This window comes from Canis lupus, chromosome 8 (assembly GCF_011100685.1).
Source record: "Canis lupus familiaris isolate Mischka breed German Shepherd chromosome 8, alternate assembly UU_Cfam_GSD_1.0, whole genome shotgun sequence".
NCBI classification, from domain to species: Eukaryota; Metazoa; Chordata; class Mammalia; order Carnivora; family Canidae; genus Canis; species Canis lupus.
Window position 1 is genome coordinate 71162906 of NC_049229.1, and position 14649 is coordinate 71177554.

The window sequence follows — 14649 nt, forward strand, 5'->3', positions numbered from 1 at the left end:
GGCGAAATAAAGTGGGAAGCGTCAGTATTTGAATGAAATGGGCTATTGCCCTCTAAAATAATATTTGTTTAATAGTTTAGTAAATATTGAAGGAAATATGTAATATACAACCTTTTACAAGTGTTTGGCAGTGATTAGAGTACCATAAAATGCACATCACCTCTGACCCAGCAGTTCTGTTGCTGTGTGGTTGCCTAAACGTGCAAAGATAGAAGTTCAGGAATGTTCACTGCAGATTGTTCATGATAGCACAACATCGGGGCGCCTGGGTGGCTCAATCAGTTAGCACCTGACTCTTGATTTTGACTCAGGTCATGATCTCAGGGTCTTGGGATTGAGCCCCATTTCAGACTCTGCACTCAGTAAGGAGTCTGCTTGGGGTTCTCTTCTTGTCCTTCTGTCCTTCCCCATCATGTATGTACACTCTCTCTCTCTCTCAAAAAAAAAATTCTTTTAAAAAATACCAAAACATCAGAAGCAGCCTGAGTTTCTCCATTAGTGGAACTGGTTATATCAATTAGGTAAACCATCCAGTAGAGTGCTGTATGCAGCCCTTCAAAATAAGAAAGTAGGGCAGCCCTGATGGCCCAGTGGTTTGGCACCGCCTTCTGCCTGGGGTACGATCCTAGAGACCCAGGGTCGAGTCCCACGTCGGGCTCCCAGCATGGAGCCTGCTTCTCCCTCTGCCTGTGTCTCTGCCTCTCTCTCTCTGTGTGTCTGTCATGAATAAATAAATAAAATATTAAAAAACAAAACAAAAAAATAAATAAAAAAATAAAAAAGTAGATCTGTATATGCTGATATGGGGAAAATGGCCAGAATACAGCATTGGTTTCAAAAGGAAGCTGTTTTTTTTTTTTAATTTTTAATTTATTTTTTATTGGTGTTCAATTTACTAACATACAGAATAACCCCCAGCGCCCGTCACCCATTCACTCCCACCCCCCGCCCTCCTCCCCTTCTACCACCCCTAGTTCGTTTCCCAGAGTTAGCAGTCTTTACGTTCTGTCTCCCTTTCTGATATTTCCCACACATTTCTTCTCCCTTCCCTTATATTCCCTTTCACTATTATTTATATTCCCCAAATGAATGAGAACATATAATGTTTGTCCTTCTCCGACTGACTTACTTCACTCAGCAGGAAGCTGTTGATGAATTTGGATATGCGACACAGTTTGTGTGCAGGGAGAAAGAAGACATGTTTTGTTCATGTGCATTTGCCGCTTCTGGATGTTTGTCAGAAGGGAGCATCTGCCCCTGGGTAGTTGCAGTCAGGGGATCTGGTCTTTATTCCTTGCACTTCGCACCTCCATGTTTTAGTTTTTTGTTGTCTTTTCTGAGGGCACATAACTGTTCTAATCAATGAAAGTCTCACTGTGCTCCCTTAGATGTCTGTCACTGATCACAGCAGTTGGGCATATACAGTTTTAACGTTAGAGTCCTATACTTTAGAGTATATGCCACTATGTATAAATGACACAAACTAACCAAACCCACACGGAGCCATTTTGAACAGTTATTTTGCAATATTTTTTGTTTAGATTTTAAATTGAGATATAATTCTTGTACTATAAAATTCACCTCTTTAAAATGTCTGGTTCGATGAATTGTAATGTATTTAGAGATACATTAGACAGAGATAGTCCGTCCCATTATCCAGTTCCTGAACCGCTCATCACCCCTGAACCGCTCCATCACCCCAGGGGGAAAGCCTGTACACATCAGTACACACTCCCCTCCCTCAGCCCTGGCAGCTATGAGTCTGTTTTCTATCTGTATAGGTTTGCCTATTATGGAAACTTCATATTTAGACCATTTTCTTATGCTTCTTTTTCCTTCCTTGTGAATATAAGGTAGTGGAGATCTGGTGTTGCTCTGGTTTCTATAGCCCAAGCACGGTAGAGCATCTTTCCCTCCTTCCCTTAAGGCTCATTCTCCAGCCCACAGCCTAGATTGGGAATGGGTCATGCGTGGGATGAGATGCAGGGATGCTGGGTAGGATTGTCAGAGCCCCACAGTCGCCCGTTGCAGAGATGCTCCCGTTGGCACCCTACATCACAGGGTAAGGTAACTTACATTATAGGTAAGTCCTGATGTGCCTGCTGGCCATAGGCTGTCATGTGCCCTTTAGGACAGGGCTGCTGCGATGCTTTCTTTGATGTGCCTGGGATACATTTTGCATCTGTTCACTTATCTTAAGTAGCCTACAAAAACAAAAAATCTCAAACTGTATTCTTATTTATACAGAGAATGACATGTTGTAGGTAAATGAACATTTATTATTTATCATTTGTTTAATCCAAAGTTAATTGTCTCAGGGATCCCTGGGTGGCGCAGCGGTTTGGCGCCTGCCTTTGGCCCAGGGCGCGATCCTGGAGACCCGGGATCGAATCCCACATCGGGCTCCCAGTGCTTGGAGCCTGCTTCTCCCTCTGCCTGTTTCTCTGCCTCTCTCTCTCTCTCCGTGTGACTATCATGAATAAATAAATTAAAAAAAAAAAAAGTTAATTGTCTCTCAGGTTTGAAATAGGAATTCACCTTTAAAGAATCAAATATTTGTCATTAAAAACTGTTTATTGAACATGCAGCTTCCTGTGCATTATTGGCTGAGATACTAAACCAAACTCATAAGTAGCTTATAATCTAAGAAGAGTTTTCAAGGCTGGAAGCTCCAAGACCAGATCTAAAAGCTGAAGAGTTTTCTTTTCCTGGAAGAGTCGGTTGTCACAGAAACATAGCTTGGTACTATTAGTGGCTCAGACCTCACCTTTACATCTGTTAGCTCAGCAGATATATACCGGGTACCTTCTGCCCCTCAGGCACTCTTCTAGGTACCTGGAATTTGTCAACAAAACCTGCGTATCTGGGGAGCTTGCATCCTGCTCAAGGAGAAAGAGAGTTAACAACAAGCATGCAGAGTTAGAGGGTGGGAAGTGTCATGGAAAAAGTACAGACAGGGCAAAGGGGGTCCTTGAGAAGGCGGGGAGGTACATTCCAGGAGGGGAGGTGAACTCTGAGCATCTGCAGAAGCAAGGGCCTGGTGTGGAAAGTGAGAGGTCACACAGTGCCAGAGATGGCATGGCCAGTTGGCAGCAGATTGGCTCCTGGTCAACTATTTTCTCTGACAGGTACAGCAAGCACCAGGCACCTTCCTGCTTAGCATCACAATGAACAGGATTCTGATCAACAAAATTGTGAGCAAGGAGCAGCTGGCCTTTTGAGGTCTTTTTGAAAGCTTTTTTTCTTATTTTTATAAATAGATGGATTTCACAGGAGGCTTCCACACTTTGCCACAGTGATGTTCTATTTTATTAAAACTAGCCTGAGTGTGGCTAGAACACCAGTTCATTTATTTGTCAGATGTTAGGCTGCTGGCGTTCTGTACATTCCTAGTCGTAAAGCATTCATTCTTTCAGCTTCATAAAGAGGCAGAACAAGGCAATGTGAGGAACAAGGCTCTAGAGAGTGGGCTCTGCACCCAGCACCCCATGGCCTGAGGTGCGGGTCTGCCTCCTGTTCCAACCTTGCACTGGGGAGAAAAGGGAAGGGGATGAGGGACAGACACCCGGGGCCTTGTAAGTAGATGGAATTTGGCCCTCATTTTTATAATTAGCAGAAATAAATGGATTGAGCAAGAACACGGTGTAGTTTTGAGAGACCTGGTGAGTTTTGAAAGAAATTCCTCTGTAGGTTCACCAGATGTGCTACTGTGTACTTCAGCTGGCGGACCTGCACAGGCTGGAATCTTTGTGGCTCATGTGTAGGAGCTGTTATTTTGCCTGTTGATGGGAACTTACAGGTGGGAAGCAGCCATCTGTGCACTTGTCACCATGTGCGGGAGGAGAGCCTGCCCATATGGGCACAGGAGACCCATTCAGTTGCAGTGTCCCTCTGCTGGTTCCATCCCCAGGCATGAAAGTGCCTGTAAATCCACAGTGGGTGCATCCTGAAACTCTGTGGTGCACAGCATGGGGTCACATTGGGGCCAGGCTGGCCGTGTGGGCGGAAAGCAGGTGCCAGTCACGGTGTGCCCAGATTGGAGCATTGTGGGCAGACTCTTGGGGTCTCTTTGGGAGCAAAAGTAGCATGAAGAGTCTGCAGACACCATCACACAGTGTCTGCTGTTGTTGGAGTGAGTGACACTGTTCTGAGCGCAGGCTCCACAGCAATGCCATCACCATGTGGCAGGCCACCCCTGAGTCGTGTCACGGGCATTCATCAGCAGGGAGGTGAACCAAGAAATAAAACTGGCTGAGAACATCTGTTGCTTTGGCCAAAATATCAGAATGATGCGTATAATTTTAAGTTACAGCAAAGTATTACCTGTATTTCAAAGAACTTTAATGACACAACTGGTATACTTTTTGGAAGTTTTTGAACAGTAACGTTAATAGTCATGTTTGGCTCACATAGAAAGGGAAGAAGCATGTTTGCTTATGTCTGGTTCCCATCACATATTAAAGTCAGGAAGGTTCTTGTGTGTTACTTAAACTGAAAAACAAACAAACAAACCCACAGCTCTCAGGCACTTTTTCATCCCCAAAGCTGTGTATCCTTTCCTTGCAAAGGATGACATGATAGCATTTTACTCATGACTGTTACCTTTCCCCCCACCAGAATTTCTCTTTCCTAAAATGGAGTCAAGTAAAAAGATGGACTCCCCCGGCACACTGCAGACTAACCCACCGCTAAAGCTGCACCCTGATCGCAGCGCCGGGACGTCCATTTTCGTCCCCGAACAAGGAGGTTACAAAGAAAGGTTTGTGAAGACCGTGGAGGACAAGTACAAGTGTGAGAAGTGCCGCCTGGTGCTGTGTAACCCGAAGCAGACTGAGTGTGGACACCGGTTCTGTGAGACCTGCATGGCTGCCGTGCTGAGGTAGGGGCCCCCGCTGCCCTGGTCTGGGCTCACTGTGCCTTGCAGCTTCTCCAGTTTCTCTCCACTCGCTGCTTCACTTCTCTAAACAAGAAATGCTAAAGGTTAAAAGCTCTGAAGAAACCCAAACAAAATTCTCAGAGCCTAGCCTGTGAATCATTAGGGAAACTCGGTAGAACCCCATGCCTGAATTTTCCAGGGCTTCTATGGCCGGCAGCCTGGACTGCTTAGCCCCCCTCCCACAAACTTCTGTCTCCTCCCCACCAAGCACCTACCGAAGGTCACTCTTACACCTGCCACTTACTGATGGAGCTTGCCACCCTGGCCCTGGTGCCCTGGGGTCCCCCGTCTGTGCTGCTCTAGAAGTACCCAGTTCTTGAAGGCAACGCACCCATCGGCAAGTGACACAGGAGCCCTTAAAGTGCAGGTGCTCTGGGGACAGAGGCTGAGGAGGACGGGGTCAACAGGGAGGACTGGACATGTCCCCAGCCTAGGTAGGAATCTAGTCTGTCCACGACTACCCAGCAAGTAAGGAAAGCATACACTGAGCCCTTGGAAGTCCTTGTCAGCTAAGTATTGGTGCCATTTTAGAATTACAGAGGGAGTCAGGGAGGCAGTCTGGAGTTTTATAACACAAATAACATTCTCCAAGAAAGCATCTCGGTTCATCCCCCCACATAGTTTTTGGGCATGGTGCTGGGCACTGAGGGCTACGGCAGGATGATCTCAGACTTGGTCTCCAGTGTCAGAGCACAGGGAAGCCTGCCCACTCCTCTTCCTGATTCACCACTGGCGGCATGGCCCTTGATCACCTCTCCCTTCCTGTCATCCTCCCCCTGGCTATTTCCCACTGTGGCCTTATTCACTTATCCCAGTGAGCTCAGCTTACCCTGCTACAGGGAAAAATGACTCAAGTCAAGCCTAGTGATGGCAGAGCAGACTTAGAGCACCTGATTTTTCTAACCATGCAAACCTGTCCTGCAGCTCTGGGCCAGGGGGTGGGTGGCTAGCCATGTTCCTGGGGGTAAGGGGTATCAAGGGATCCCACCCAGATGCTACTCTAGAGTAGCCCTAGAGTCTATGCGTGTAAAAAGATTCAAATGATTAAAGCAATTTAGCACAAGCTTCATGTTGATATAGTCTAAGTGAATGTACTTTTACTTAAAAACACAGTAATTTCATCTCCTATCAACTCTCAGTTCTCCTGCCTGGCTTCCCAAGCCTGTGGAGTTTCCCTCCTCTGCCCACAGCCCCAGGATACACATGTCCAGCCCTGCACCCTCCTCCCTGAAGCCTGTGCTGACACCCCTGTCCTGGACTCCCGGAGCCCTTGGCTGTCGAGGGCAGGGACCATGCGAGTAGAAAGGGCTCACACTTAGTTTTATTTTTAATTTCTAGGAGGTGGTTTCCAGGCAGCATAAGATGGGGTTAGAATCAAGTCCAAAAAAGGGCAGCTTGGGAGCAGGGGCTCTCATCCTGTGTTTGGGGATAAGAATGATGTAGTGGGCGAGTGGTTTCCTGAGGGTCAGTTTTCAGTCCTCCTACTGTTAACTGTGGAACTGCACTGGCTTTTCAGTATATTATGAAGGAAAATAACTTGTGAAGAAAGTACTGACTGTTTTTATAAAGCCAGATCGCTTGTAGGCCCTCTGAATAGGCTGTGGATGCTCCCACCACAGAGCTTCTCCACAGATAGCTAGTTTTGGTTTCTGAAATAAAATTTCACTTTTAATTGAAAGGGGCTTTCCAAGTGGGACTGGTCTAAGCTGTTCTGCTTAAAAACTTCCTTATGAAAAATTACCATTAGCAAACTCGAGTCCTTTTCTCCTGTGGCTTCATGTTGGAAGCCCGTTCACCATGGCATCCTGGAGCTCGGCTTGCTGCTGTGCGCTTCACACAGGCGTGGCCGCAGCTCCAGTGAACACAGGACTTCTGCTGTCAGTAGAACCCCACTTACTGATGTCTTTATTGTGTGTTTTCCCCTCAGCTCCTCAAGCCCAAAATGCACTGCGTGTCAAGAAAGCATCATTAAAGATAAGGTATTCTTGGGGTTTTAATAAATGACCTTGTCCAATGCTTCAGTCATCCGTGGCACACGGTTTGCACCCAGTGCTCTGAGCCGGCTCTGATGGTATCTCGGGGCTGGACAGCAGGTGCTGCAAGGTCAAGGTGGAACAGCTGCCCAGCTGGGTGACCTTGTCCAGGTGTGCTTCCTTCACTCTCTGAGCCTGTGTCCTTGCCTGTGACAGTAGTGGAACCACTTCCCGAGACCCCAGGAGATATAGGGGGGTTGCAGGAACTGAATAGGTGAAGTGCGGAGATGCACACAGTCCTCTGAAGCCCTTCCCCCAGACAGCTGGGATTTGGCTCTTAGAGCCTGCTGGTCTCAGGAGTTCAATGGGATTTGCTGTCTGCCTGCCTCGTGTGCACCATCTCCTAGTCATTAGAGGGATGTTGGATTTCCACCCTTCCCCCCGCCATGTGATTATGTGTACCAGTGAAAGCTCTCTGTCAGTGAGGACTCTCAGAGGGGTTCAGGGGGGCTACCCACCTGCTTCCCTCCTGGGGCTCTGATCCCCCACCACCACCACCACAGCACCTCTGGTCATCTACACATTGCTAAACCCTGCTAGGCACGCTTTTAGTTTGAAATGACTCATTCTTAAAGTACTTAAAATATCAATAAAAATGTTCAGTACCAATATTTTGATTGATGAACCTGACAATTTTTTAAATGTAGGTCATTAAATTGTACAATAAAATTCTTACTCTGGGGTTTTGTGTCCAGAGCACTTTGCAGATTGGGTTTGTCATCAGGGCAGCCCAGGTGAGTGCAGTGATTTGAGGATCCAGGCAGTAGGTGCCCCTCCTCTGCCAGAATAAGGGCACCTACTCTAACTCCTCTGGGCAGTTTAGAGACAGAACTGGCAACATGTCCATGTACCTTGTCTTCCTCAGTGTTTGCCTACTGCTACAGACTGTAGTAAGTAAAAGGGGGGGGGTTGTCTTTAAGAAAACTAGTCACCCAACTACCCCTTAGTTGCATGGCCACTAACTTGTTAACATGTGTCTGACAGATGTGATTGTGGTAGATGTTGAAACAACAGACCTTGTCTGTTTCATTGTTCAGAATTATTACCCCTACTTTTCAATGGCATTGGTAACTGAAGAAATTACTAGTTTTATTGGAGCATCATGAATGACATTGACCAATGCCTTGGATCCTCATGGGAAGATGGGGCTTTGAGATGGAGATCTGCCCTCTGCAGGTCACCTTGGGGCCCCAGGCTCCTCATCTATGCAATGGGACAGTTGCAGTAAATACTCTCAGCTCTAAAATTCTGTACTTGTGACATTTCCAATCTTTGTTTTTTTTTTTTTTTAACTTTTATTTATTTATTTATGATAGTCACAGAGAGAGAGAGAGGCAGAGACATAGGCAGCGGGAGAAGCAGGCTCCATGCACCAGGAGCCTGATGTGGGATTCGATCCCGGGTCTCCAGGATCGCGCCCTGGGCCAAAGGCAGGCGCCAAACCGCTGCGCCACCCAGGGATCCCCCTCCAATCTTTGTTTTGTATCCATAAAGTTAAACTCAAATGACTTAAGAAATTTAATGCCACAAAAAGGAAGCATAGGGATCCCTGGGTGGCGCAGTGGTTTTAGCGCCTGCCTTTGGCCCAGGGCGTGATCCTGGAGACCCGGGATCGAATCCCATGTCGGGCTCCCGGTGCATGGAGCCTGCTTCTCCCTCTGCCTATGTCTCTGCCTCTCTCTCTCTCTCTCCCTCTCTCTTTCTCTATGTGACTATCATAAATAAATAAAAATTTTTAAAAAAAGGAAGCATATTTCCTATTGGCTAAAAATACCTGTTTGGCGACCTTAGTGTGTTTTTTAAAAGTCTTGTTTATGAAGGATTAGATTTGACTCCAAATTACTTTATTTTTAACTCTTAACAGCTGTTGATTCTATTTCTTTGCCTTTGGAGTTGAGAAAGGCATAGTAAGATCCTATCTATTTTTCCACTGTATGGAGTGTTAACATATAGGAGTTTCTTAGAAACGCCTGAAGACAAAGATGTTTGAGACTATTGCTAGAAGGAGTGAATCTGCTTGTTTTCTAAGGAAAAATACAATTAAAGGAAGGCTTTCATTTTCAAAGGGAAACATTTTCATTATTGGACTAACTTCAGTCTTTGGAATATTTATTTAAAAGAGGTGGGGGTTTTTGTTTGTTTGTTTGTTTTTAGTAGCAGGATAATACTGTCTCCTTTTCAGTGAAAAATGGGTTATAAGGGACATCACCTTAGGAAAAAGAACCGAAACAAATGTATTATAAGCCATCTGCAGGATTCAATCTTTTACAGTAGTTTTGCTCTTTCTTTAGCAAGTGACCTAAAGAGGCATTAAGTTGTAGTGGCATTGAGTTACGAACTCATCCCTTGGTAAGCATTTTCCACTCCTGGCCACCCCCACAGAGCTGGCTCTTGGAAGGGTCCAGAGTCCACGTATGAACCTGCTTCTTGTGCATCCCCACCTTGAGATTATGTCAGAGTTAATTACGTGTATTTGGATGTTCAAAAGTGATCTTTAATTATTTGGTATAGCTTGTTTTCATTTGACTTATCTAATAAAAGGTGGTAGTTAAGGTTGTATTATTTAAATGTGTCTCTTAGTGGGGACAGCTCCTTCATGCTACTTAGAAATTAGAAATTAAGATGGTCCTTAATGCTTTCTGAGGTCCACTTAAGAGATGCTCTCATGATTTTTTTTAAAGTGGTTTTGCCTTGTCTGAAGTAGTAGCATGTGGAGATTAAGAAACATTAATCCTCTGAAATAACTGTCTTCCCATTTCAGGTGTTTAAGGATAATTGCTGCAAGAGAGAAATTCTAGCTCTTCAGATCTATTGCAGGAATGAAGGTGGAGGCTGCACAGAGCAGTTGACACTGGGACACCTACTGGTACGTCCTGGGAACCATGCTCCTTGCTTACCATAAGAAATATGACTCCTTGGGGTGCCTGGGTGGCTTAGTCAGTTTAGTGTGACTCTTGATTTCAGTTCAGGTTGTGATCATAGGGTCGTGGGATTGAGCCCTGTGTCAGGATCCGCTCTCAGCAGGGAGTCTGCTTGAGATTTTCTCCCTCTCTGCCCCTCCCCCAGCTCACGCGCGCTTTCTCACTCTCAAATAAATAAATCTTTTTTTTAAATAAAAAAATAAATGTAACTCCCTGATCAGTATGATGAGGCACCCTAAGGCCACAGTTATGTTGATTTTCAAAACAACCAAATATGAAAGCAGTCCAAGCCACTTAGGTACGAAATGTTATTTTTATGACATCATTGGCAAAATTGCGAACTGGTTTTTAAACACCCCCACCCTACTTAGAATGGAAAGAAATCTGAACTGGTTTTTAATTTTGGAAGGCTTGTTAAAACTTTCTCTCTCCCTCTCTAACCATGAAATCCCACATAACTTTTTATGTGTTTTTTTTTTTTTATTAGCATCTTATTTTATCCTTTATGAAGGCATACTTGAGCTGGAATAAAACAAAGTCCTTAGCAGATAACTAACCATTTATTTACCCAGGAAGGGAGAATTGGCTTACTCCTTCAAAAGCAATATAGTTTGAGTCATCACTAAAAGGATACAAAATTCATTGTCTCTCAATACACTTGTCACTCTTCTCTGTGAAAAACTGGTCTAGAAGTGGGCAGAAACATTTCTGAAGGAGTTAGCTGTGTAGAGGCTAGAATCTGGTATTTTAGATTGAATGTCTTTGCCAATTGAGAGCTTTGAAGTGTTTGTTTTACAGGTGCATTTAAAGAACGATTGCCAGTTTGAAGAGCTTTCGTGTGTCCGTGCTGACTGCAAAGAAAAAGTGTTGCGAAGAGACCTGCGTGACCATGTAGAAAAGGCTTGCAAGTACCGAGAGGCCACATGCCCCCACTGTAAAAGTCAGGTCCCGATGATCACACTGCAGGTGCGCTCCCCCCCCCCCCCCCAGTCACCCCTACTTGCTGCTCAGTCCAGGTATAATTTGTTACAGAATAGCATTTTAAACCATACTAACAGGAATAAAGAGAAAAGAGAAGAGGAAATGGCAGTTTTCATCTGACTTTAATTCAGAGTTAAGCTCTATTTGTTTTGCCCATTTTGATTTGTATAATTAACATTTTCCCATTGCCTTGATTGACTATCATTTGGTATGCCAAAAAAATGAAGACTAATTATCAAAAAAGGTAGAATTTTTCTCTTGTCCCAAAGAATGTCTTCAAAATCTTACTGGATTGCTTAATCTTTTAAGCAGCTCTGGGACATAATCATCCCTTCACCAGGGTAATTCATCCTGCAGCATCAAAGTGCAGCTGTCTGTCTTGGAGAGAGATGAGAATTCAACATTTTTCATACCTTGATTATTTTGGCACAGTTCTATATTGCGCATGTGTTAGAAATCAGATTCTTTATCCGTTAATTAGAGAGAGATGTTAGGGGTGAAAGGCTATCAGTAGTACAGTAATCTTCAAATATTTGTCCATTCCTTGAACAAATATTCACTGAGTACCTACTGCGTGTTGGGCACTGCTGTGGGAGCTGGTAGTTCAGTGGTGGAGCTCACCTTCTTGTGGAAGAGGTAATTAATAGGCAAACATAATGTGTGGTAGTGATTTGTACTATGAAGAAAAACGCACTAGCATCATGGGGAAAGGGATAATCAGAGCTGGCCTCTCCAGGGCAGTCAGGGGCCAGCGTGGGAGGAGAGAACAGCAGGGGTGTGCAGGCTCTGAGATGGAACTGATATAGCAGGTGGATTTCAGGAGCTGTGAGAGGCCAGCGTGGCTCCCATGCCTGGTGTAGAGATGATGGGTAGCAGATGAGAGGGTGGGGCAGGCCCCGGGTAGCCTGAGCAAGAGGGTGATGTCAGAGTTCCCCAATATGTGCAGCACTCTGACAGGTGTGACAGGTAGATGTGGGGTGAGAGGAAAAGAAAACATGGAGGCAAGGCACAGTATTGGCCTGTGCAGGAAGGGAGAGGAGGAACAAGTGCACTGGGACACATTCAGAAGGTAGAGGCAGTGGGATTAGCTCATGGCTTGAATAGGGAGTATGTGTTAAGGATGATGCCCAGCGTCTGTAACTAGAGCAGCTGGGTGAATCTGAGTGTTTTATTGAGGTGAGGTTCCGTGGAACTTAGCAGGCTTGAGAGGAGAATAGGGCAGTGGTCTGGACTATTGGTGTGTCTTAATAAGGTGGTACCTGAAGCCTTAGGGACAGAGGCCTGGGACACAGGAATGCTTACAGACTACTAAGAGGGAAGGTCATCTAGCAAAGGAGTGGCCAGTATGGAAGGGGCAGCAGAATGGTGCCCCGGAGGCAAAGAGAGCTGGGGAGTGTGGGGATGGGCAGGAGGGACAGACATTTTGGAGGGGTGTGCTGGGAATGACCTCTGGACTTGGCAGGATCATGACTGATGGGACCAGACGGGAGAGGACCAGAGACGTGCAGCCAGGATGTGCGGGCCCAGTTGATTCCTGGTGGAAATTCTAGAGTGGTTATTGACCAGAATTTTGTTTTTCTGTATGAAATGAAATGTATTCTACTTCATAATCTGCATGTTTACCTTACTCTGCAATTTTCTTGTGCCTATTTTCTTGTCTTGTGAAGTCTTTTTCCTGTATGATTTCTGTAGACATTTCTAGTTATTAAGGACTTTAAAGAATTGTGGAAAGTGGGGATAGTGTTTGGCCTAATTGAATAATTCCTTCAGTAACTCAGTTCAAATGAATGAGACACATACTTAATGAGCAGTACTCCAGACCTTACACATGTTGGTATGTTGCTATCAAAGTCATACTTTGCTTCTTGCAAAAATCAGTTATCTTTATTTGCAAAATATAATTAACTTCATCCAAGAAAGAATTGTAGGCTACTACGTCAGTTAGATACTATATAAGTAACTAACTCTATACTCCAGACTGAGCTGTAAAAAACTGGCTTTAAAGTAACAATATGGGCAGCCCTGGTGGCTCAGCAGTTTAGCTCCGCCTTCAGCCCAGGACGTGATCCTGGAGACCTAGAATGGAGTCCGGTGTCGGGCTCCCTGCATGGGGCCTGCTTCTCCCTCTGCCTGTGTCTCGGCCTCTGTGTGTGTGTGTGTGTGTGTGTCATGTATTCATAAATAAAATCTTAAAAAAAAAAAAAAGTAACAACATAAGGGCTCGCCTGCCCTCAGTCACCCTGGTGACTCCCTCCCTGACAACTGCAGGAGGGCTCTGGTCCTGTTGGGGCCTGGGATTGGGCTCCCAGGTCTCCTCCTGTCAGCTAGGAGCATGCTTCTTCATCTTGTCCTATCCTGCCATGGGCTTATTTTTAGAAAGAACAGCCATCTCAGAGGCATGTCTACAGCCCCAGGTCACCCTGACATCCCCACATTTCCTGTGTTTTATGAAGGGTGTCAAGTACATCGAGTGTTGATGAGCTCCAGATTGATAAAGTATCGAAGCCCTGGCCCATTGCAGCTCGTATGAGAATTTCTTTTCCACCATTAAACCATGCTATTGACCCTACATCAGCTGTTTTTAAGTTGTTTTCTCTTAATCTATAGATCAGCATAATTTAAAGTGCCAGGAGAGAATCCCCTCTTTCACAATTAGTCTTGGAGCTGTTGAATATGGTCTCTTTAAACAGTTTTGTTAATTTGTGGAAAATCAGAATTCTAAAGATCTCATTTTCTGGGAAAATGTCTGTCTTATAGGAGTATCTATAGGCATAGCCACTGTGGAAGACAATTTGGCAATATTTTATTGGGTTGACTATTCCTGTACTCAGCTAGTGAGCAATCCCTCTCCTCGCTATGCAGGAGAAACTGTTACATATACACACTAGGAGATAGGGCCCAGCATAACTCTAGAGACAGCCCCCACATCCGTCAGCTGGAGAGGGGACACATCCATTTTGGTGGACACATCAGTCATGAGTATACACACACATGCTGTAGTGACATGGCAGGGAAATGACAGGGCAGTGTCACTACAGCAGTGCAGATTGAGGACCCTCAACTACCCTCGACAGGAGCGTTTGCCTGAGGCATGGTACTAACCTGGATCTCAGAAGACCCATAGATAGGGTGGAGTTCCATTTTAGTAAATTTCAAAAGCAATCAATACAGTATTTGGCCCACATTTAAGTGTAACAAAGAAGTAGCAACACAAAATTCGGATTTTGGTTTAGGGATTCTTCCCTGGAGGAAAGTGGGGCAAGATGGGAGATTACACACAGGTAAATGGGGAGTTCTTGTCCTTGGTGGCTATCCTCCATGTAGTTATACTCTCTGACTTGCACATGGGTTACATCTGTTCTGGGACTATCAGAGTGATGTTCAATGTGAGATAGGGCTAATTTATTAGTACAGAGAGAGTTTTATGTATCAGTAGGTTATAGTTTTTTAAATGGGCGTGTTATTTTCCTGGGAAAGGAAACATTTTCCCGGGGCTGCTGGAACAAAGTACCACAAAGGTGGCTTAGAAAAACAGGAAGATACTCTCTTATAGTTCTGGAGGCTGGAAATACAAACCCAAGGTCTTGCGTTGGGGCTGTGCTCCCTCTGAGGTCTCCAGGAAAGTCCCCTCCCTGCCCCTTCTAGCTTCTGGAGTTGCTACTGTCCTTGGCAGTTCTTGGCTAGGAGCCATCTGCCTCTCTGCTCAGATCCCTTCTTCAGGGGCATGTCCTCGCCTCTCGTGAGGGCATCCATGATGTGATTCAGGGCCCACCCTAAT

The 14649-nt window shown here is 45.2% G+C and overlaps 1 protein-coding gene across 1 annotated transcript in view; it reads left to right on the top strand.

The window, feature by feature from the left end:
* TRAF3 (TNF receptor associated factor 3) overlaps positions 1-14649 on the top strand; it is a 113385-nt gene that overhangs the window by 78527 nt on the left and 20209 nt on the right. The window contains exons 3-6 of the mRNA XM_038545797.1: positions 4618-4879; positions 6864-6915; positions 9731-9835; positions 10689-10856. Of these exons, the coding sequence (XP_038401725.1) occupies positions 4635-4879; positions 6864-6915; positions 9731-9835; positions 10689-10856 (570 nt within the window). The 5' untranslated portion in view covers positions 4618-4634. The remainder of the gene's footprint in view (positions 1-4617; positions 4880-6863; positions 6916-9730; positions 9836-10688; positions 10857-14649) is intronic.